Source organism: Melanerpes formicivorus, unplaced genomic scaffold, assembly GCF_026170545.1.
Source record: "Melanerpes formicivorus ecotype bairdi unplaced genomic scaffold, bMelFor1.0.p_v2 SCAF_66, whole genome shotgun sequence".
Lineage (NCBI taxonomy): Eukaryota > Metazoa > Chordata > Aves > Piciformes > Picidae > Melanerpes > Melanerpes formicivorus.
In genome coordinates, this window is record NW_027142418.1 from 223,385 (window position 1) to 247,738 (window position 24,354).

General features: G+C 50.6%; 1 protein-coding gene across 2 annotated transcripts in view; it reads left to right on the forward strand.

Moving 5' to 3' along the window:
* The window catches only part of FGD3 (FYVE, RhoGEF and PH domain containing 3), a 119,051-nt gene that overhangs the window by 66,097 nt on the left and 28,600 nt on the right, over positions 1–24,354 (forward strand). For both annotated transcript variants that reach the window (XM_068162579.1, XM_068162580.1), the window contains exons 5-11: positions 7,544–7,633; positions 8,504–8,640; positions 11,587–11,743; positions 16,967–17,105; positions 18,292–18,350; positions 23,418–23,564; positions 24,128–24,220. In XM_068162579.1, the coding sequence (XP_068018680.1) occupies positions 7,544–7,633; positions 8,504–8,640; positions 11,587–11,743; positions 16,967–17,105; positions 18,292–18,350; positions 23,418–23,564; positions 24,128–24,220 (822 nt within the window). The remainder of the gene's footprint in view (positions 1–7,543; positions 7,634–8,503; positions 8,641–11,586; positions 11,744–16,966; positions 17,106–18,291; positions 18,351–23,417; positions 23,565–24,127; positions 24,221–24,354) is intronic.

Genomic DNA, 24,354 nt, shown 5'->3' on the forward strand with positions numbered 1-24,354 from the left:
AGGGGAGAGTCTTGCACCTAGGAAAGAACAACCCCACAGAGCAGTAGGGGTTGGGGACTGAGCTGTTGGAGAGAGACATAGGGGAAGATTACCTAGGGTTCCCAGGGGACAGAAGGATGACCGTGAGCCAGCAATGTGTGGCCAAGGCCAGTGGCATCCTGGAGTGTATTAGAAGGGCTGTGGTGACTAGGTCAAGAGAGGTTCTTCTGCCCTGCTGAGGCCACATCTGGAATATTGTGTCCAGTTTTGTGGCCCTCAGTTCAAGAAGGACCTCAGGGAACTGCTTGAGAGAGTCCAGCACAGAGCTACAGAGCTACTGCAGGCAGTGGAACATCTCCCTGTGAGGCCAGGCTGAGGGAGCTGGGGCTTGGAGCTTGGAGCAGAGGAGCCTGAGGGCTGCCCTCATTGCTGGGGATAAAGATGTGCAGGGCTGGAGCCAGGCTCTGCTCAGGGATGGCCAAGGGGCACTGGGGGCAAGCTGGAGCCGAGGAGGTGCCAGGGGAACAGGAGGGAAAACTTTCCCTGTGAGGGTGCTGGAGCCTGGAGCAGGCTGCCCAGAGAGGTTGTGGAGTCTCCTGCTCTGGAGCCTTTCCAAACCCTTCTGGATGTGATCTGTATGACCTGCCCTGGGTGATGCTGCGCTGGCAGGGGGGTTGGACTGGATGATCTCTGGAGGTCCCTTCCAGCCCCTAATGTTCTGTGATTGTGTGAAATAATGCTGGAAAACAGAGTGAAGAGGTCACAATCTGTAGCATGCTTGGTTAATTTATAAGAGAGAGATCTCTAGAGGAAGCTTTTGTTTATTTTGTTTGTCATCTGCAAACTCTATCAGGGTGCTCTGGATGCCAACATCCAGATCACTTCTGAAGATACTAACCAGTGCTGGGCTCAATGCTGATCCCTGGGGAACTTCACATGTGCCTGGCTGCCAGGTTGAGAAGGAACCACTGACTGCCACCCTTTGGATAGAGCCGGTTCCCCACAGACCACTTGCCTAGGCTGTAAGGGTTCAGCTTCTCTAGGAGGAGGCTGTGGGGCACCTTGTCCAAAGCCTTTATGAAGTCCAGGTAGAGAGTGTCCACCGCTTGCCCTGCACTGACCCAGCAAGCTGCCTTTTCACAGAAGGTGATCAGGTTTGTCAAGCACCACTGGCCCCTGCTGAATCCACACTGGCTTGGCCTGCTCTTGTGCTGCAGTTGACTTGTGATGGTCCCCAGGAGGATTTGTTCCATAACTTTCCCAGGGATTGAGGTGAGGCTAATGAGTCTCCTCACTGGAACCCTTCTTGTAGATGGGGGGAGGTTTAGCCTTTTCCAGCCTTCAAGGACGTCTCCTGATCTCCACAACTTCCCAAAGATTATGGAGAGCAGCCTCACAAGGACATCAGCCAGCTCTGAGCACCCTGGGCTGGATGGCATCCAGGCCCAAGCTCCTGCTATAGCTGACACAGCAGCTCTCCCTTCACTGAAGGGTCTGTGTCTGCAACACCCTGCAGCCTCTTTCCCAGGGCCCAACAGCACTGGTGAAGACAGAGGTGGAGAAGGTATCGAGGACTTCTGTGGCACTGCTGGTGACTGGTTCACCTCTCCTGTTTAGTAGTGGTCCAATGGTCTCCTTCTCTTTCTGCTTCTTAATGTATCTGAAAAACCCTTTCTTAAGATTTCTGACATCTTTGGCCAATTCCTGCTCAGTCTGAGCTTTTGCTTCCCTAACTGCATCTCTGCACACCCTGGTATTGCCCTTGCAATCCTCAACAGGTGACATTCCACTTTTCCATCTCTGGTACATTCCCCTTTGGGTTCTGAGCAGACACAGAAGCTCACAGTTGAGCCAAGGGTATCTTTTGTTCTGCCTGCTTCCCTTGCCTTGAGAGGAGTTGAGTTGTTCACAGGATCACAGGGTGTTAGGGGTTGGAAGGGATTTCTGGAGATCTTCCAGTCCAACCCCTTGCCAGAGCAGGAGCATAGAATCCAGCACAGGTCACACAGGAACACATCCAGACAGGGCTGCAAAGGCTCCACAGAAGGAGACTCCACAGCCTCTCTGGGCAGCCTGCTCCAGGGCTCTGGGACCCTCACAGTCAAGAAGTTCTTCCTCATGTTGAGGTGGAACCTCCTGTGCTGCAGTTTCCATCCCTTGCCCCTTGTCCTATCCCAGGGCACAGTGAGCAGAGGCTGTCCCTTCCTTCCTGACCCCCAGCCCTCAGCTATTGATAGACATTGATCAGATCCCTCTCAGTCTTCTCCTCTCCAGACTAAACAGCCCCAGGGCTCTCACTATCTCCTCACCAGGCATTCTCCAGTCCCTTCAGCATCCTTGTAGCTTCCATTGGACTCTCTCCAGCAGATCCCTGTCCCTCCTGAACTGGGGAGGCCAGAACTGGATGCAATATTTCAGGTGTGGCCTCACTAGGGAAGAGCAGAGGGGGAGGAGAACCTCCCTGGATCTGCTGCACACACTCTTCTGAATGTACCTCAGGATCCCACTGGCCTTCTTGGCCACAAGAGCACATTGCTGTGCCCCTCTTCCTCTTGAAGGGCATGTATGTGATGCATATCAGGTCCTCTGTTGCATCTTGAGTGGTTGTCACCTTCCCAAAGGCAGTTTTGACCTTGACCAAGCTACACCAAAAGGGCTGGTTTGTCACAGCTGTGTGGAGCTTTGAGTCTGCTGCCTTCTCTAGCATAAGGCTTGTGCCTTCTTCTGGGAATGTGGTGCATGGAGTCAGTTGTCTGTTAGGTGCCCACATCATCATTCCATTCCCCCCTTTTATTCTGTGGCAGGGTTTGGACACTATGGACGTAAGGGTCAGGGTAAAGGAGCACAGCTTCCAGTGAGGAGAGCCAGTGCCATTCAAAGTTGACTTGTTCAGTCACAGAATACATCTGGTTGGAAGAGACCTCCAAGCTCATCCAGTGCAACCTCTGACCCAGCACTGAAGGGTCAGCACTAAACCGTGTCCCTAAGCACCATGTCCGCAGCTGCTTGAACACCCCCAGGGATGGTAACTCCAGCACTGCCTGGGGCAGCTTGTTCCAGTGTTTGAGAACATGTGGAGGACCTGGCTCTTGCCCTTGTTCAGTGCAGGTGAAGCTGGCAGCTCACATCACCCTTGCTAAAACTGCTCTTTTTCCAAAGAACAAGGTGTCTGCCCTGTTGGAAGGAAGAGAGGAAGGTTCAGTCGGCACCAGCTGCTGGCTTGAGAGCTGGGGGAGACCCCAGCTCCTCCAGAAGGCCTTTTGTCTGGAGTCAGCATCCTTTTCCTGCTTCCCCCTTTCTCTCCCCAGTGCCAGGCTGTGCAGCTGCAGGGCAGAGGTAACCAGCTCTTCACTGAATCTGCAGGGTTCTAGGAAGCTTTGTGGTAGTTGGAGTGGGATGCATAAGAATTACAGCTGCAAAATGATTTAATGATGGCTCAGTAGCTTCTGGGATAGAAGTGAAGTGAAGCTCAGGAATAAAGAGAAATGGGGAAAAAAAGTCAGATTTGCTTTTTCCTTCCCTTTTGCTTCAGATTTCTTTCCATCCACATACCCATGGCTGGGGAGGCCATGTTGCCTGATGAATGACGTGCTTGAATCTAGCTTCAGTTCTGCAGGGTGATGTGGCTTCCCTTGGGAGTCTGCAGCACAGCCACACAGATCTCACTACTGGCCCAACAGTACTGGAGTGTTGTAAAATCTCAGGAGTGACTTTGTGGGCTTCCCAGTTATCTTTTATCAAAATGGAAATGAACAAGGGGGATTTATTTATTAGTTTGGATGTTGTCTTGGAAAGTGCCAGGAGCTCCAGGAGGTGAGGCATGTTGGCGTTGATGGTTACACAAAACCCTCAGTGACCTAAAAGAGACGAGCTGTGCTGCTCTGCCAGCTGCCTGAGAACCACGGAGCAATGCTCCTCAGGTGGCCAACACTTCATACTTTTTTGGTCAGATACTTTTCACTGAGAGGAATATGTGGTCTTCAGTAATAACAACAACCAAAAAAAGCCTTTCTCCATCTGTCCTGCTTCCTGCTGTGTAAAACAGCAGTAACAAAGTCCCACGTGGGCCTCCTGCAGTCACTGGCAGAGGCTTCCATGCTGCCTGTATGTGGCTGGAGTTTCACTTCTGATTTTACTGTACAGTTTGTGTTGGAAAATTTGGCCTGCAGTCCTACAAGACAGAGCTTGGGGTAGAATTATCTCTGTGTATGTTCTGAGAAAGCTGTGCACAGGTCAATGTTTTTGTCATCTGACTTTTCCGGGCCAGCGTGTGTGTTCCCATCGGCTGGGTTAAATATCCTGAGGAAGCGGAGATCTCAGTTGCAGCAAAGAGCATGACCAAGCGCAGGGTAACTTTGCCACCTCCATTCCAGCTCCTTTGAGCAGGAGGTTAGCCTACAATATTTCTGTAAGTTTGTGTTCATCTTAGAGGTGACTGTTGGGGTTTTAAAGCCTAACCATCTATGATTGCAGTGTAAGCTGCATCCCAGCAGCTTCCTACAAGTTTCACTGAAAGCCCCTTGTGATCCAGGAGCAGGCTGGGAGTGGTTGCTGCAGGGTGTTGCCCAAGGGTTCTCATGTCAAGCCTTTCTTATACTTTAAATTTGCATTTCAGATTTGCTTTTCAGGGTAACCAGGTCGGTGTTTTCATCCCGGGCATGTTTGGCAGGCACCCAGTCAGGTCAGTGAGTGGGTTGGCAAGGAGCAGTGATGCACTTGTGGCCACATCATTACACAATTGAGCTCAGCATGTGCCCTTCCCCCGCTGGTGGCTTGTAGTGGGTTGAGAGAGAAGGCCTAGCTCAGCCAGAGTGCCCCAGCGCTGTCCCTTTTCTTAAAGGCACAGCCTCAAACGGTCACATGGCTGTGCCTGGGCTATTGGAGGTACAGGTGCCAGTCCGACCCTTAGGAAAGCTGCTTCTGTTTGTTTTCAGGCTGGTGTTTCCTTTTCAGTTAAAATGTTTAATGGCCAGTTGCAGCTGGAAATGAGTTTTTGAACCTTCCACGTGGCAGTGAAAGAGCATCAGGCGTCTGCTGCTGCAAGTGCTGGAGTGAGCTTCAGAGCTTCCTGCGTCATGAAGTCAGCACCCACTGCTTCCCCTTCCTTGCCTCTCCTCACCTGCAGCCCAGCCCTTGGAACAGGGCTGCAGGAGATGTGACTGCAGTGCATGGCTGGGGATGGCAGCCTGGTGCTGTGGCTGTGCTGAGCATGCAGCAGCCATGTTGGGCACAGCAGCAGTGAGCAGGAACTCAGTGGCCCAGAGCCTGCTTCAGGTGGAAGGCTGTAAATACAAGGACTGAGAATAATGCACATCTGAGTTTGCAGAGCTGCTTTCCTTCTCCTTTGGAAACACAGAGCATGGAGGAGTGCCTAGGTCACAGGGAGCTGAGCTGTGATAAAGCTCTGCTGCTGGGGGCCAACACCAGGGTAAAAGAACAGAGCTGCTCAGGCCTAACTCATCTGCTTGTTCATTTAAAAATCAATCTGCATTGAAAGGCAAATATGTCACAAATTAGTCTGAAAAACACAGCTAGCTGCCCCTAGCAGAGACAGCAACTGAAGACAGGGCTGAGCTCGGGCTGGGAGTCTGTTCAGCAGTTGTTTGGTATTTAAGCAGATGTCAGCAAGTTTATTGGAAATCTAAACTGAATTGCAGATGGTGAAGGTTAGGAGGTTACAAAGTGCCTCTGCTATGTAAAGATTTACTTCTGAGAACAAAAGTATTTGGTTGGAAATAATTATTTTTCCAATTGTGAATTCAAACAAATCAAAGGAAGCTCTTGGCAGCTGGCATGCTGAACTGTTACATCAGGGCCTTTTGTTCAGGCACTCTTCTGTGCCCAGCAAAGCTGGCAGGGAAATTCTTTCTGTGAGAGATGCTCAGAGTGAGCTGAAATTGGAACAGGAAGCAGTGCATTTCGTTTTAAGCAATGGCTTGTTGGATTTGCTTGTAACAAATGCAAACCTTTGCTGTGCTGTCATTTGACATTCTTTTTCCCTAAATACATAGAGGTAGCTGTATGACTGGAGCAGGATGTTGTGTAGCACATTAGAATAGCTTAAAAGAGGTGGCTTAAAGTGGTTGGTGTAGCAGGGAAGGCAGAGTGCCCTTTGCTTCAGGGTTGTGCCTGGAAGAGAGACATTGCTTTGAAGGAAGGCTGATGCTGTTTCAAATGCAGCAGAGGCGTTCACCTTCCCTCACTGCTTGTGTCACAGGCCTGCAGGTCCTTCCTGTTGGGTGCAGTGTCGTTTCAGGAGGGATAGCTGTGTTTGGTTCACGGCTTCCAGCTCTCTCACTTTGACAGTGGGGGATTTGCATTGTTCCTGTCTGCTTTGCTTAGAAACAAAATAAGGTGATACCCAAGAAGCTTGGAGAGAGAGTTTAATGGACATTCTTTGAGGGTGTGATGGTGGCCTGCACAGTGACACTCAGAAATGCCTGCTGCAAATGCTAGCAGGTGCTGGGATGGAGAGCACTGCTGGTGTTCAGCCCAGGTGCTCCCTGGACCAGGAGCAGCCCTGCATGTTTTGCACGCTTGCTCTGGACTGGTACTCCATGGATTTGTCCAGGACCTCCATCATCCTGTGTGGAGGTTTGCCACATGCTTGAGCAAGTGGCTCTTGCTCTTGAAGCAGTGTCTCAGTAATTTTATTTGATGCCTTTTAGTTTTCCTGGAAAAAGCAGTGAATAATTTCATGCCATTGATGCTGTCTGTTCCATTAATCATTTATGCATCTCAGGTTTGAATTTTTTCCTGGTTGCAGCCCAGTAAAGTTTCCCTGTGTTTGATTATCCTTGCTGCCCCTTTTGGATGCTTGTGTTCCTGAACAGAAAGCAGCCAAGCCTCGGGTCTGGGCTGGTTTGGTTATGTGTAAGCATGGCATTAAGACTCTTTAAAAGGCTTGCAGAGCTTGTCAGAAAGCTAAAGCTTGGATCCTAGTGGTTCAGGTATTTAAAAGCACTTAGAGAGCAAAGAGACTGTGTAGCTGAATAAAGCCAGTGCTTCATAACCACCTTCAAGGTTTTTAATTAGTCCTTTCTTATTCTATTTTTTTAAGGGAGCTTAGTGAAGGCCTTCACTGAATGACTTGGGTTGTAGTGCTAAAAATGCTTTCCAGGGCACTGGCTGATGTTTAAAGCTGCACAAAAACATGCCAGAGAGGGGAGGGAAATCTGAAGCCAAAGAGGTCTGGTTTCTAGTTTTCAGTTACAGGACCTGAGCTGATCTACAATTTAGTGCCTCAGTTACCAACTGGGCTGGACTTACTTCCAGCATTGGAGGATGCTTCTGGTTCCTTATAAAAACCCATAATGAGCTAGAGTGATGTCCTGCTCAGCCATTGGCTGCATCACTAGTTGCCCTTCAGGAAATAGCTTTAAGAATGTCTCTGGAACAAACCCATTGATGAGGGATGTGGAGCAGGTTCTGAACTGTGTTAACTTCCTGCACTCCAGGCTTCTCTGCTGGCTTGGAATTTGGCCCGCTGAGAAAATGGAGCAGCTGATGAAACTGAGGTTTGCAGGTGCAGATGGATTGTGTTATTTGTGACCTTTTTTTTCAGTGTACAGAGCCCCAAAAGCTATTCAACATTGCAAATGAGCTGCTGCATACAGAAGAAGCTTATGTTAAAAGACTCCATCTGTTGGACCAGGTAATTCAGTTTTGCATCAATTCCCTTTCTTTTCTGTGAGCAGCAATGATGCCTCCTATTCAACCCCTAACCTATAGCCTGGTAGCACGAAAATGCCATTTCTGGGTGGGAGGTGGAGTTTGCCAGGCTCTGTGCTGTGGGTCTCAGAGGAAGGCTCCATGGCCTGGGGCCTGAGGATGAGGGTAGCAGAGGGAGGAATCGGGAAGCAGCAGCCTCGACGCAGGCTCCACCAGCGTCGGTTCCTTCCTGAGCGTACGTGGAGAGGAAATCACGAGGTGCTGAAGGCACTGAGAAGTGATGAAATGCATGACTGCTCTGTGGTGTGCAAGAGTTGTACTAAACTGAGGCCATAGGGGCCAGCCCCACGCTCACAGTCTGGCCGGGGCTCTCTGTCACCCACTGTGTTTCATAAGTGCTGTCCAGAAGGTATACACGTGGGCACGGAGCAGAACTGGTTGTGGTGAGGCTGAGCTTCCTTCCACTGAAACACCGAGGTGAGTCTGCATGGGTCAGGCATCTCTCTCCTGATGTCAAAGAACAAAAAGCCACAGAGAGGCAAGAAGGAAGTAAAAGTGAGGATGAGTCACAGTGCTCACCAAATACTTTTTAGAAGCAAGAAGCAGCATCTATTGATCTTTTTCAACTTGCCCCACAGACTTTCCCCGTTGATGGCTGTGGCCCATGGTTATGAATCAAACCCTGACTGCCTCACCTTTTGAGAACCTCCTGGCAGACCTTGAAGGCTGGCTACCAGTCAAAGATTTGGCTGTGTCCTAAGGCACTCAGCTGTGTAAGCCTGCAGTCTGAAGCCAGCATGTCCAGGGGTGTGTTTGTAAGTGGCCCTTGGCACTGTCTCCTTGTCTCCTGCAGGTGTTTTGCACGAAGCTGTCAGAAGCAGGCATTTCATCTGAAGTGATAACAGGCATCTTCTCAAATATTTCCTCCATCTATTGTTTCCATGGACAATTTCTTCTTCCTGAGCTCAAGACAAGAATCACACAAGAATGGTGGGTACCTGTCACTACAGTTAGTTTAAAACACACATTTGAGAAGCTGTACCAAGCGTCAGGCCTAGCCTGGCTCCAGGTTTGCAGCTGTGTGACCCAGTAATTCACTTGTATGGAGTCTCTCCGGCATTTCTGACTGCAGAAGGAGACCTGAGAGCTCAGAATCTCCAGTATGCTGTGAGAATTTTTTCAGCCCCAAGTGCTGCCAGAGCTGTTTTCCTTACTGCAGTTCCATTCTGCTGTAGTGTGGTACTAGGAAATCACAGTAGTGGGAAGCAAGGAAGGAAGGCAATTGCTTATTTTGGCTCCACTGTGAAGTATTAAAAAGCCAACATGTGGTTACTTCTCCAAGAAGGTACATGCACCATAGAGTCTTAGAATGGCTTGAGTTGGAAGGGACCTTACAGATCATCCAGGTCCGACCCCCGGCCATGGGCAGGGATACCTCTCATTAGCCCAGGTTGCCTCATCCAGCCTGGCCTTAGACACTTCTAGGGATGCGGTGTCCACAGCTTCTCTGGGCATCTTGTTCCAGCGTCTCACCACCCTCACTGTAAAGAACTTCTTCCTAATGTCCAATCTAAATCTGCCCTGCTTCAGTTTCAAACCATTGCCCTTCATCCTATCACCATAGGCCCTTCCAAACAGTCCCTCTCCAGCTTTCTTGTAGCCCCCTTCAGGGAGAAGGCCTGAGGGTCTCCCCAGAGCCTTCTTTTCAGGCTGAACAGACCAGACTCCCTCAGCCTGTCCCCACAGGGGAGGTTTTCCAGCCCTCTGATCATCTTGGTGGCCTCCTCTGGACCCACTCCAGCGGTTCCATGTCCTTGTACTGGGGGCACCAGAACTGGATGCAGTGCTCCAAGTGGGGTCTGGGCAGAGCAGAATGGCAGGATCACCTCCCTTGACCTCCTGGTCACATTTCTTTTGATGCAGCCCAGGACAAGTTTGGCTTTCTGGGCTGCCAGTACATGTTGCTGGTTCATGCCAAGCTTCTCATCAACCAGCACCCCCAAGTCCTTCTCTGAAAGGCTGCTGTCAATTGGCTCCTCACCCAGCCTGGATTGGTGCTTGGGATTGCTCTGCCTCAGGTACAGGACCTTGCCCATGGCCTTGTTAAACTTCATGAGGTTGGCTTGGGCTCACCTCTCCAGCCTGTCCAGGTCCCTCTGGATGCTATCCCTTCCCTCCAGCATGTTGACCACACCACACAGCTTGGTGTCATCTGCAGACTTGCAGAGGGTGCCTCAATGCCACTGCCCATGCCACCAAGACATTTAACAACACCAGTCCCCAGTACTGATCTTGAGGGACTCCACTCATCCCTGCTCTCCCTTTGAACATTGAGCCATTGACTGCAACTCTTGAGAGTGGCCATCAAGCCAATTCCTTATCCAGCCAGTGGCCCATCTCTCAAATCCAGGTCCTTCCTGTTTAGAGACCAGGATGTCATGTGGGACAGTGTTGAATGCTTTAACACAAGTCCAGGCAGATGACATCAGTTGCTCTTCCCTTTTCCACCAAGTCTGTCAGGCAGGATTTGCCCTTGGTGAAGCCCTGTTGGTTGCCACCAGCCACACCTTGTTTTTCTTGTGCCCCAGTCGAGTCTTCAGCAGGATCTGCTCCACTGTCTCGCTGGGTACTGAGATGAGCCCAGCAGGCCTGTAGCTGCCATGGTAGCCCAGTCTGGATGTTCCACACCACACTGCAGACTTTGTGGATGACTTGCATTAATTTTGGGGGGTTGTATAAAATTTGATGTTAAAATTAGTATTATAGCAGCCAACCCATGGGAAATCTGGCCTGATCAGATCATATCACAAATCAGCTTAGGTCTGTTATGCAACCACTGATGCTGTTGAGCATTGCACAAGCTTTTACCCCAGAATTTGTTTGCCTTCTGTTCTGAGAGAGAATAAACACTGAGTGCTTACAGTCTGTGTGCACTTCCTGGAAGAAAAGAGGGGTAGTTTGGAGGGGGTTAGGGTTTTTCTCACTGAGTAATAAAGGTCAGAATCCAGTTAAATTTTGGCCACTGTAATAAATTGTAGGTAAGGCAGAAATGCAGCAGCAGGTAGAGAGGTTGTGATTGTAAAGCACATCTGGAGACTCAATTTGAGATAGCACAGCAGCTGCAGTGTCCTGCCACTGAAGGTGCAGAGACAGCTGATACTGCACCTTCCCAGGGACCCTGAGTGGTGAAGACCAGACCAAAGTTCACATGCCTCTTGGCTGAGCCCAGCCTCCACACAGTTTATCAGTGACCAGAGGGAATAAAGGAGCTTCAGCACCTTTGTACCTGGATTGGACAGCTGCAATAAAAGGGGAGGAAGACTGGAGAGTCTGGAAGCCAAGAGAAGGCATGAGCTTGTTACTTGGTTGGTGAGGGTTAGGGCAGTCAGACTGCACACTGTGAGGTCAGCAGGACAGAAAAGCTGGGGTGGGGGAAAAGGCTGACTTGGCCTGCCTGTGAATTTGGAGGAGACAAAGATGTGTGGCTACTGCTGTCCCAGCCTGCTGATGTGTCTAGGTGGAGATATGTCTGGCCCCCTGGGACTGCTCAGCTGGACTGAGCACCATCTTTGCATGAAAGCTTCTGCAGAAGTTTGGCTGAGGGTGGAAAATTACTTTGGAGAAGCAGCAGTTTGCCTCAAGATTTATGTGTGGACAGCAGAGATACAGAGGTGTCTTTATCGGCACACACTCAGCTTCAACCTGATTGTCACTGTGGAGGTGACAGTGGGGACAGGAATATCATCCTTCCTATGTCTAGATTAAGGATTAAGGCTTCATCTAGGGTACCTTACAGATTGCTTTCAGGCTAGCCTGAAATACCTGGCTTGCATATGTGTGTGTTTATGCACGCGGGGGAGAACTGTGACTTCCCAGAGCTCGGAGTGTAGCTCTGGCTGCCAGAGATCTCAGGACTTGGCTGTCTGCTTCCCACAGGAATGTCAACCCACGGCTGGGAGATATCCTGCAGAAGCTGGCTCCTTTTCTGAAGATGTATGGAGAATATGTGAAGAACTTTGACAGGGCCATGGACATGGTGAACACATGTATGCAGAGGTCCTCTCCTTTCAAAGACGTTGTTCAGAACATACAGGTATGTTATCAGTTGACATAATCACAGTGTCACAGTATAACTAAGGTTGGAAGAGACCTCGAGGATCATCGAGTCCAGCCTGTCACTACAGACCTCATGACTAGACCATGGCACCAAGTGCCACATCCAATCCCCTCTTGAACACCTCCAGGGATGGTGACTCCACCACCTCCCTGGGCAGCCCATTCCAATGACGAATGACTCGCTCGGTGAAGAACTTTCTCCTCACCTCCAGCCTAAACCTCCCCTGGTGCAGCTTGAGACTGTGTCCCCTTGTTCTGGTGCTGCTTGCCTGGGAGAAGAGACCAACCTCTTCCCTGCTACAACCACCTTTCAGGTAGTTGTAGAGGGCAATGAGGTCACCCCACTCTTTGGGTGCGGCCATCAAGCCAGTTCTGTATCCATCTAGTGGTCACCCATCAAACCCATGTGTCACCAGCTTGGAGACCAGGATGTGGGGCAGGACAGTGTTGAAGGCTTTGCTCAGGTCCAGGTAAATGACATCAGTTGCTCGCCCCTCAGCTATTGATGTAGTCACCTGTTCATAGAAGGCCACCAGGTTGGTCAGGCAGGATTTGCCCTTGGCAAAGCCATGCTGACTGTTCCCAATCACCTCTTCACTATTCTTCTGAGTCAGTAGTGTCTCCAGGAGGATCTGCTCCATGCTCTTTCTGGGCACAGAGGTGAGACTGACTGGCCTGGAGTTCCCTGGTTCCTCCTTCTTACCCTTTTGGAAAGTGGGGGCAATGTTTCCCCTTTTCCAGTCTGTGGGGACTGCCCCAGACTGCCAGGACTTTTGTGCCTTGGAGATCTCATCTACTGGTTTGAGGGGGTCTGGTTTTGCTGAGCATGGCACACTGTTTAGCTACAAGCTAATGCAGCTGCAATGCTATACCCACACCACTCTGGTGGCAGCCCTCTCTCCTCTGCTGTGACACAGGCTTTTCACACAGCTGGCCTTTTCTTGCTTATGTATTTAAGAGTACTGGAAGTCACAGGAGGAAAGTTTGCCATTAGCCCAACAGCTCTGACTGCAAATACCCATTTATAAACTCTTCCTGATTCCTCTGCCCCATGAGTAGTTCTGATTGCTTTTTGGATAGGTGTGTTTTCATTCTGAGGTGTCTGTGTTTGACTTGGGGCATGTCACTGACAGCATCTGCTGCTGGTATGACTCTGCTGAGCCTCACGAAGCAGCAGGCAGCTCTTGGAGACTGCAGCTCTGCAGGAGGATGCTCAGCATGGATTTCTGTGTTCTAATTACATAAAAAGCTGTGTGGGGAGGGGAGAAGAGTTGTGCATAGGCTGGCATGAAAACCCTCTCTCTTCTTTGGGCTCTGGGCCAGCCCAAGCAACGCTGCAGGCTTCAGCAGGCTTGCAGGCATCCCTGGGCCACTGCAGGACAAGCAGAGCCCCTGCTTTGGGAGGGCAGGGCTGGCAGGGAGCAGGTTAAGCTAGGGAAGGAGCTCAGCTGCCTGCCCTAAATGGAAAGACTGTGGCTGGGCCAGCTGTTGGGAATCAAGCAATCCCCCAGCAAGCTGGGAGAGGAGAGGCCCTGCAGGGAGGGTCAGGAGCTGCTGGCTGGTGACTCAGACAAAAGCTTTTGGAAGCAGAAACTGGGGTTGGTCCTCTCCTACCAGGCCCTCACTCCACATTTCTAACCTTTTTCTGTCTGAACCCAGCCTACTCTGGCCAAGGTTCTGCACAGCAAGCCCTGTACAGTAAGCATGCAGATGTTTTGCTGTCTTCCACTTGTGGCAAGCCACTTCCATGGCTCTCTGAAGCTTTCTGCTCTAATCTGCTTTCCAAAGTAAAGCCATAGGTCACATTTCACTGCTCTGGTCTTTGGATTTTCAGATTAAGGGATGAAGGGGTCAGGCTCTTTTCAGTGGTGCACAGTGATAGGACAAAGAAGAACAGGTACAAGCTGGAGCCTAGGAGATTCTACCTCAACACAAGGAGAAACTTCTCTGGTGTGAGGGTGCTGGAGCCCTGGAGCAGGCTGCCCAGGGGGTTTGTGGAGTCTCCTGCTCTGGAGAGATCTACCCCTCTTAGTTGTATTGTCTGGGAACCAGAGTGCTGTAAAACTGAGAGACAGCAAATTCCCTTCATCAGCTAGAAACAGTTGTTGGACACCCTGCTGCACTGTGCATGTTTAAAAGCAAACTTATGCCTTTGAGTTTGTGGCAGGACAGCTGGTATCTGGATGCAGGGCACTGATTTCATCATCTGCAGGCTTTGAGAGCTGGGTGACTCAGCAGTGTGTCAGGGGCTGTAGTTCCAAGGAGAACTGCAGATCCCTGAAAGAACTAAGAGTCTTTCTCTGAGAAAAGCATGGCTGGGGAGGGCTTGCTTGGGCTAGAACAAACCAAGAGTGGCATGAGTGAGCTGAGGATGATGCCCTGGAGAAGAATCACAGAAACACTCAGGTTGGAAGAGACCCTCAGGATCACCAAGTCCAACCACTGACCCAACTCTACAAGGGTCACCCCTAAACCATAGCCCCAAGTGCCACATCCAAACCACCTTTAAACACAATCAGAGTTGGTGACTCCACCACCTCCCTGGGCAGTCTGTGCCAGTGCCTGACCACTCTTGCTGGGAAAATAATGCTTCCAGCTGTCCAATCTAACCCTGCCCTGCTGCAGCTTGAGGCCATTCCTTCTTGTTCTGTCACTAATGACCTGAAAGAAGAGACCAGCAGCAACCTCTCCACAGCCTCCTTTCAGGGAGCTGTAGAACAGCCTCAGTTCCTTCAGTCGCTCTTCATCGGATTTATTCTTCAGAAACTAAGAGTGTGTGCAGGGGTGGGGTTCAGAAGGCAGATGACCTCATTTCCAGAAGCTTCCTGTGTGCTTTAGAACTAGCTGCTTATTCTTACTGTGCTCCTTCTCCCTTACAAATGGGCACATCCCTTCACTTGATCTAGATTCTGTGGAAGAAAGGACATGGCAACACTCCCTAGCTCTGCAATAGAGATGATCAATTCCTTGCCAGGTAACATTTAGTTACTCTCTCAAACCCACCACCCTACTTGGTTAATCAGTAAAAGAGGAGAGTTTGAGGCAGTTCCTTCTCCAGAGATGAAGTGTGAGCAGTGTATCCCTGGGAGGTTCCAAGGGATGGCTCAGCCAAAAGTGATGATGGTTTACCCAAGGGCAATGATGGTTTAACTACTGTGCACTACTGATCTTTCAGGTAGGTAGGGATGAAGTAGCAGCAGGAAGTCCAAGGGCAATGAAGAGGCTTCAGGACCTTGGGATGACTGTTTAAGGGGTCAGGAGCACAAGCAGTGTCCTCATCTGTTCCCCTAGCTGTGGGAGGTGATGAGGGAGTGAACAGGAAGAGCAGATCAATGCCCGGCTCCAAGCCTGGTGTCTCCATCAGGACTTTGGGTTCTTTAATCATGGGTTGACCTACAGGACACCAGACCTGCTGGCAACAGAGAGGCCACACCTGTCTCAGAGGGGAAAAGGATCCCAGCCCAGGAGCTGGCAGCACTCACTGAAAGAGCTTGAAACTGGATTGGAAGGGGGAAGGGCACAACCCCAGGCTGGCTGGAAATTAACCCAAGGGCAGCACACCGGTGTCTGAAGGATGGGAGCTAGCAGGGGCTGCCAGTGGAGGCAGGGAATGGAGACCCACGTGGCAGCAGAGACACAAGGGTCACAGATGGGTTAGCAGCCACAGGAGCACCTGAGGCCAGGCAGGCAGAGACTGGGCCTTCTCCCTGCAAAACAGTGGTGAGGCCTTGAGAGCGACCAAAGAGCATCAACAGCAATGCCTGCAGCAGGGGAAACAACAGGAGGAGCTGGGGGCCCTTGGGTGTCAGCAAAACGATGACCTAGTGGGCATCAGAGAAACTGGGTGGGATGTCTCACACCGCTGGAGTGCCACAGCCAGTGGCTACAAACTCTTCAGAAGGGATAGGCAAGGAAGGAGAGGCGGCGCCGGGGTAGCCCTGTGTGCCAGGGAGTGTTACCGACGGCTGCAACTTGATGATGGTGAGGAGAGGGTTGAGTGTTTATGGGGAAGAAGGCCAAGGAGGCAGATGTCCTGTGGGAGTCTGCTACAGACCATCCAACCAGGACAAAGAGACAGAGAAAATACTCTTTAGGCATCTGGCAGAAGCCTTGTGACCGCTGGCCCTTGTTCTTGTGGAGCTCTTCAACTTCCCTCCTGTGTGCTGGAAATGAACCACAGCAGAGATGGAGCAGTCCCAGAGGTTCCTAGAGTGAGGGGAGGAGAACTTCCTGATGTAGCTGGTGACAGAGCCAACTAGGGAAGGCGCCTGCTGGACCTACCCTTTTTGAACAGAGAAGGACTGGTGGGGGATGTAATGGCTGGAGGTCATCTTGGGCACATCGATCATGTGGATTCCCTCTCCCTGGAGGTGTTCAAGGCCAGCTTCAATGAGGCCTTGGAGAACCTGGGCTAGTGGGAGGTGTCCCTGCCTATGGCAGAAGATTTGGAACTGGATGATCTTCAGTGTCTCTTCCAGCCCAAACCATTCTATCAATCTCTGAAATGACAGACTTAGCATTTGTTGGCGGAGTAAAGAGGGAGTCATCAGAGCTGGCACCTGGGGCTTCCAGCAGGCAGGCTTTGGCTAATCAGCAGAGTCCAGGAGGGCCAACAGTCTCCTGACCTGCATCAGCAATGGTGTGACCAGCAGGGCTAGGGAAGGAATTGTCTCCCTGCACTGGTGAGGTCCCACACCACCTCATATACTGAGTTCAGTTTTGGGCACCACGCTTCAAGAAAGACACTGAGGTGCTGGAGAAGGGCAGTGAAACCGGTGAAGGGTCTAGAGCACAGGTCTGCTGAGGAGCTGCTGAGGGGACTAGGATTGTTCAGCCTGGAGGGGAGGATGCTGAGGGAAGACTTCATTGCTCTCTACAATCCTGTGAAAGGAGGCTAGAGGCAGGTTGGTCTCTTCTCCCAAGTAACCAGTGACAGAACAAGAGGAAGTATTCTCAGGTTGCACCAGGGGAGGTTTTGATTGGACATGAGGAAAAATGTCTGCACCAAAAGGGTTGTCAAGCCCTGGAAGAGGCTGCCCAGGACAGTGGTGGAGTCTGGTTTACAGTTCAACTTGATGATCTTAAGGGTCTTTTCTAACCTAACTGACTCTCTGAGTCTGTGAAGTTGTCTCCCTCTAACTGTGTGGGAATGGTCATTTTTAATTGTTGTTTTTCAGTGTCTGTTTTCTCTCCCTTGCAGAAACAGGAGGTGTGTGGCAATCTGACACTGCAGCATCACATGCTTGAACCGGTGCAGAGAATTCCCCGCTACGAGCTTCTCCTAAAGGACTATTTGAAGAAACTTCCAGAGGAGTCTCCAGACAGGAAAGATGCTGAAAGTACACCTGAACTCTTCTTTGTCTAATGAGCACCAGAAAATCCTGGAGAGCTTTTTCTTTCTGTGTTCAGATACATACAGCTAGGGCTGGGCTAGCAATGGACACCTGAATAAGGAAATGATTGCCAAAGACAGCACAAAGGGATTTGGAGTAGAGGTTAGAGAAGAGAAGGGTTGGTGTGTCAGTGAAGGGGACTTGGGCAAATAAATGGCAAAATGTTGAAGTTTGTAGTGGTGGAACATCTGACATTCTTATTTAATCTATTGTATAGCCAAGGACAAATGCAGGAGGTCATCCTGACAGCAGATGGAGGAAGAAATGGCTTGCCTAGGAAAGCAAGCTGGGCTTCATGAGCCGTGAAACCAGAGGTGGCCTGCAGCTGGTCTCTAGGGTCAAAACAGGGTGTGTGCTGCTGTAAGCACACGAGGCCTGGGTTAGGAGGGAGCTGGGGCTCTGTAGCTTGAGAAGAAGCCTGAGAGGTGACTTCATTGCTGTTGATAAAGATGTGCAGGGTAAGTGCCCAGAGCTTGGAGCCAGGCTCTGCTGGGTGCTGCCCAATGTCAGCACAAGGGGCAGTGGTGGAAGCTGAGGCAGAGGAAGCTCCATGGAAACAGGAGGAAGAATATTTTCATAGTTTCATAGTTTCATAGTTTCATTCAGGGTTGGAAGGGACCACAAGGATCATCTAGTTCCAACCCCCCTGCCATGGGCAGGGACACCCCACACTAGATCAGGCTGGACAGAGCCTCATCCAGCCTGCTCTTAAACACCCCCAGGGACGGGGCCTCGACCACCTCCCTGGACAACCCATTCCAGGGTTTCACCACTCTCATGGTGAAGAACCTCCTCCTCACATCCAGCCTGATGTGAGGGTGACAGAGCCCTGGAACAGGCTGCCCAGGGCAGGTTGTAGAGTCTCCCTCTCTAGAGATACTCCAAACCTGCCTGGATGTGTCCCTGTGTGACCTGCTCTAGGTGCTCCTGCTCTGGCAGGGGGGTTGGACTGGAGGATCCTTCAAGGTCTGACCCCTAACATTCTGTGATTATGGAAGGAAAAAATGCAGACCTTGCTTCTGCAGCAGAGTTCTGCAGGAAAAACACTAATCAGAGAGATGAAACCCCCCCTCCAAGGTGCTATGAAGAGCTACAATCCAGAGCATGCCTAACTGTTGCTCCTTTCTTGCAGAGTCGTTGGAGCTCATATCTACGGCAGCAAACCATTCGAACGCAGCCATCCGCAAGATGGTGAGTGGGCACTGCAAAGTGGGGCTGGCTTCTGCTGAAGCCCTTGGCTCAGCCACTGCTTCCCCAGTGCAGGAGGCACAGTCAAGTGGGCTGGGGAGAATTTTCAAATGCAATGAGTTAAGCTTTAAACATCAGTTGGCTATTGGAGTCCTCTTTATCCTAAATGGTGCTGTTGCATGGTGTTAGCATGGGGTGCTGGGGCTGAACTTTACTTTCCTTGTTCTTAAGGACACAGTGGTTCCACAAGGAGGTCTTCATAAAGCTCAGTATTTGATTTTTATTTGGAGTACTCCAGTTAGGTGTCATAAGCTATCCTTGCAGGTTTTCCCCCTATTGCTGCAGTCCTGCTGGAGGTTTGTTTGGGTGGATTTCAGCCCCTTGCATGGTGAGCACGTGTCAGTAGCTTGGGCAAGCTATAGCAGGGGGCAGTCTGAGACTGGGGGGAGTTTGAGTGTTCAGAGGTTCTCACAGAGCAGCCAGTGCATTGCCATTGAAAGAAGTGGACTTTAGAGCTACAGGTGTTAGCTCCTTTGTGCACCCAAGTGCCTCAGCAGCAGCTTTTGTATCCAAGAGGTCTGAAAGGCTGCAGACCCAGCTTAGTGCTCACTGCTCAGTTTGGATACAAGCTTTGAATGCCCTTCCAGATCAGACCCCAGCTTCCTTCTCCTGTCTGACAGGGACACTGTGAGGCCACACTTCCTGTGGCTGCTGCAGGGAAGCAGCCAGCTGATGTCTGTTTTCAGTGTGGCTCAGTGAAAGTCAGTTTTGAAACCATCTGTTTCTGTTTGAGTCCAGCGTCGTCTCTTCACCAGGTTGTGTTTCAGTGGAAGTTATTCTGATCTGGGGCCTTCAGTAGCTGTTCCTCTAGGGACTGTGTGCATCATCTCCACAGCAGGAGTGTGGAGCCACCAGCTAGTTGCTCTCTGTCTTGGATGCTTTTCCTGTTGGTAAGCAGAAACCTAATAGAAAAGGCTGGAAAAGACCTCAAAGATCATCGAGTCCAACCTGTCCCCCAAGACCTCATGACTACTAGACCATGGCACCAAGTGCCACATCCAGTCCCCTCTTGAACACCCCCAGGGATGATGACTCCACCACCTCCCTAGGCAACACATTCCAATGGCCAACAACACTCTGTGAGGAACTTTCTCCTCACCTCCAGCCTAAACCTCCCCTGGCACAGCTTGAGACTGTGTCCTCTTGTTCTGGTGCTGGGTGCCTGGGAGAAGAGACCAACCCCCACCTGGCTACAGCCTCCCTTCAGGTAGTTGTAGACAGCAATAAGGTCTCCCCTGAGCCTCCTCTTCTCCAGGTTAAGCAACCCCAGCTCCCTCAGCCTCTCCTCACAGGGCTGTGCTCCAGACACCTCCCCAGCTTTGTTGCCCTTCTCTGGACACCTTCAAGAGTCTCAATGTCCTTCTTAAACTGAGAGGCCCAGAACTGGACACAGGACTCCAGGTGTGGCCTAACCAGTGCTGAGCACAGGGCAGAATGTTCCCCCCCAGGTCCAATAAGGAGTGCAGGTTCTTCTTGCCCTCTTTTTAGCATTAATGTATTTATGAAAATGCTTTTTGTTGTCTTTCACAGCAGTGTGCTGCTTGAGTTCTAACTGGGCTTTTGCCTCTCTGATGTTTCTCCTACATGACCTAACAACATCCTCAAGCATATCATGAGCTGCCTCTTCCCTTTCCAAAGGAGATATTTCCTCTTTTTTTCCCTTAATCCCTGCAAGAGCTGCTTGCCCATCCAGGCCCAGAGCCTTCCCCTCAGCTCATCTCTCAGCTCGTGGGCACAGCCTGTTCCTGTGCCTTCAAGAGCTCCTACTTGAAGTAGGTCCAACTGTCCTGGAGCCCTTTGTTCTCAAGGGCTGCTACCCAGGGGACTCTCCAGATTAGTTGCTTAAACAAGCTGCAGTCTGCCCTCAGGAAGTCCAAAGTGAGGATTCTGTAATTGCTCCTCCTTATTTCCCTGCATGTTGAGAACTCCACTATCTCATGGTGGCTGCACCCTAGACAGCCTCCTGCCATCCCATCTCCCACCAGCCCTTCTCTATTGGAGAGCAGCAGGTCAAGCAGAGCCTGACCCCTGGTAGGCTCACTTAACAGCTGCATCAGGAAGCTGTCCTCCATGTGCTCTAGGAACCTTCTGGACTGCCTCCTCTCTGCTGAGTTAAGCTCCCAGCAGATGCCTGGCAGGTTAAAGTCGCCCACAAGGACAAGATCTGATGATCTTGAGACAGCCTCCAGTTGCCTGTAGAATATTTCATCTGCCCCCTCATCCTGGTTGGGTGGTTTATAACAGACTCCAACCAGGATGTCAGTTTTGTTAGGCCTCCCTCTGATCTTAACCCACAGGCACTCAACCCTTTCATCCTCAACCTCAAGTTCTGCAGCATCTAGTTATTCCCTAATGCACAGAGCCACCCCTCCTCCTCTTCTCCCTCCCCTGTCTCTCCTAAAGAGCTTGTAACCCCCCAGTGCAGTGCTCCAGTTGTGTGAATCATCCCACCATGTTTCTGTAATGGCAACTATATCATAGTCCTCCTGGTGGACCAAGACTTCCAGTTCCTCTTGTTTGTTACCCACACTGTGTGCATTGGTGTGCCTGCACTGCAGCTGGGCTGCTGATTTCTCATCTAACTCTAGTTCATGTCCCTCTCTCTCCTCTCCAGAGAGACTGGTTTCCTCACCCACTCCCTTCAGACCTAGTTTAAAGCCCTCCCAATGAGCCCTGCCAACTCTCGTCCTGTCTAGATAGATTCAGCCCATCTAGGTCCAGCAGGTCAGGTGCATCCCCTGAGCCAATTGTTGATGGCCTGGGTTCCCCTGTTCCTCTCAGTGTGCACCCCTGCCACTGAGGGAACTGAGCAGAACACCACTTGATCTCCTGCCCCATCAACCAATAGTCCAAGGGCCTTGCATTCCTTTTCAATTGTCCTGGTGCCCTTTTTATCGATCTCATAGCTTCCAGCTTGGATCACCAGCAATGGGTAATAGTCAGAGGCTGGATTAGCTTGGGTAGCCTACTGGTGATGTCCCTTACCCAGGCCCCAGGTGGGCAGGAGACTCTCTATGGGATGGGTCAGGACAACATATGGGTCCCTCTGTTCCCCTCAGGAGAGAGTCTCCAACAGCTATAACCCTTCTCTTTTTCTGTATGGTGCTGGTCCTTATACTTGGTGGGGACTGCTTGGCCTTAGGCATCTCTGTAGATGGTTCCTCCTCAGCCCTCTCACCCACATTGCCTTATTGTTGGTAAGAGCCTGGAGCCTCTAATCAGGGCACCTTCCTGCTCCACGTTCCTCTGTAATTAATAGGTTTTGCCTGAGCAGCAGAAATCCATGAGCAGGAATCTCAGGTTAGACCTTGTGGTTTCCCAGCCCACCTGTCTGAGCAGGAGGTGCTGTGGGTGTGCTGTGGGCAGTATGTGAGGGTTACTGGGGAGCAGTCCAACGTGCCAGCAGCACCACCCTGTACCCCTGCAGAGCCCCCAGCACAGCAGGAACAGCTGGGTGAGCTCAGAGCCAAACCAAGGAGAGCAGGGGCTGCAGCAAAATCTCCAAAAGGCAGTGGAGGTCTGAATTAATTGTTGCCTGCTTCCTCCTTTTCTGGGGTAGCAGAAGAAGGAAATCACACTTCCAAATCTGACTTTTTCTAGCAGTGCAGTTGTCCCTCAGGTTTTAGGTTGACTCTTAGTGTTCTAGTTTCTCCTCTAGACAAAACTGTTTGCTGAGTTCTCTGGGGTTGGTTGTTTTGGTTTTAAATTGCTGGGATGCCTTGCTCATCTCCTCAGTCTCCTGCCTTCTGGGGCTTAGGGGATTTGCTTAGTTGTTTTCAGTCCACATCCTTCCCTGCCTTCCGCTGGGTTTTGCAGTGTGTTTATTTTAATGGGCTGGGTTTGCCTGGGTTTTCTTCAGTGTTTTGGTTGTTTTCTTGCTTGTTCATTTGTCTAATGGTTGGCTGGAAGAATTGATTAGGACAGGAACCAATGTGATGTGTATCTGTGGTGCAAATTCTCAAGTGGAGGTAGGCAAAGTGTCTCAAGGCCTGACATTCCAGTTTAGAGAGGTAGAGGGATGATTCAGAGCTGTGCTTTGGGCACATATTTGGGCGTGATTGCATAGACCACTGGCTGGCAGTGCTGTTTGGAATGCATCAGTCCAGCCTGTAGTTGAAAGCCAAACCTTCCCAAATGCTGTAGCTCAGTAGCAAGGTTTCCACGCCTTGCTTACTTGGGCTCCTTAAAGCTGCTGCAGTGCTGCACTTGCAGTAGCAGCTGCAAGTGTGGGAACAAGTTGCCTTCATCCCTTTGAATGCTGTGTACAGGGACATCAACATTTAGGTGACAGTATAAAGTAGGAACAGTGCTTTGCTGAAAAGTAGAGAGTAATGGTTTTGTGAATGATCCTGGCAAATGATCGGGCTGGCTGCTGAGGTTCAGGCTGTATTTGAAACGCTTTGCCCTGGCCAGTTTCTGAGGTAGCGTTTCATTTTTGTTAGGGCTGCAGCGTTCCCACAGAGCTGAGGTGTCAGCCTTAGCTGAGAAATGCAGAATATGGCCATGCTTCCTGGGGGAGACCCACCTACCTGCCCTGGTATCAGCATCAGTGCAGGAGGTGAAAGCTCTCAGAGGCTGAGGAATGCTATCCTAGTTGGAAGTGCAGGGTAGAAGCTCATTTAATACATTCAAACCAGAAAACCGTTTGGAAATGTACTGCTCTCCATCTTGGGCACTGGTTGTACAGGGCCTGATGCCATTTCTCCTAGACATACATATTTATTTTTGAATAGGAATATTCTCAAGTACCAAGTGGATAAATCTCCACATGCCATCAAACTGGAGCCATTCAAGTGTTGCCAAGGGCAGGCATTCCTGAGTGATGTTTCAAAGCGAGGAGAGTACTGAGTAGTGTGGAGCAGGTGGTCATTAACTTTTGAAAATGCAAAGCTAGAGCAGAAGGGAAAGGCTGCTTTCCTTCCTGCTTATTTACAAATACCACACAAACCCTCTGAGTAGCACACCAAGCAGAAGGCTTTTATTTAGGCTGCTGGGGTTTTGTCCTTGCAGGAGAAGATGCACAAGCTGCTGGAAGTCTACGAGCGGCTGGGGGGTGAGGAGGATATTGTTAACCCAGCCAACGAGCTCATCAAAGAAGGACACATTCAGAAGCTGTCAGCCAAGAATGGCACAGCACAGGATAGGTATTTGTTCCTGGTGAGTGCTTTTGGTGCTCCCCTGTTTGCAGAGGGTTGCTGTGCAGTGGTACCTTTCTGCCTTTCTTTCCCATCTCCCTGGTCTCAGATACAAACCCATTCACCACCTGGGCCCAGCTACTCCTCTGAGCAGCAGCTTTCTCTACATCTTTTTCCTGAGGATTTTCTTCCTTCTTCCACTCTTGTGCCTTTGCTGATGGCTCCTCAGGCCCAGAGGAGCCTTTCTCAGCTTCCTCCTCAGAGGCTGTGCTTTTCCAAAGCACCCAACAAGGTGCATTTCCAGCTGTGCTTTGCTGCATACGGTGGCCAGCTCACCCTGACATGGAGACAGTGGCTCCCATTTGCTTTCAGGGTGCTCAAACTGGTACCAGAGAGAGAAGGAAGGGGGAAGTGACTGTCCGTGGGTCTGGCTGTTCACTCCTTTCAAGTAACAACATGTGAGCCTAGCTTGCTGCTTAAATCCCTTCCCAGGAGTGCATTTTAGAGTAAAGCACAGGGGCCCTGTCAGGGTGCAGTGTCTGTCCAGCACATAATCCCTTTGCTTACAGTCTTCCCTCCTCACAGTTCAACAGCATGGTGCTCTACTGCGTGCCAAAGCTGAGGCTGATTGGACAGAAGTTCAGCGTTCGGGAGAAGATGGACATTGCAGGACTGCAGGTTTGCATCTCTGCTTTCCCTGCTCAAGTAGCAGCAGATCCCCTCTCAACCTAAAAATGTAACAGCATAGGCATGTAGAGATGTAACTAAAGTCTAAACCCCACTTTCAGGTTTCTTTTTCCTTTTAATGCTTC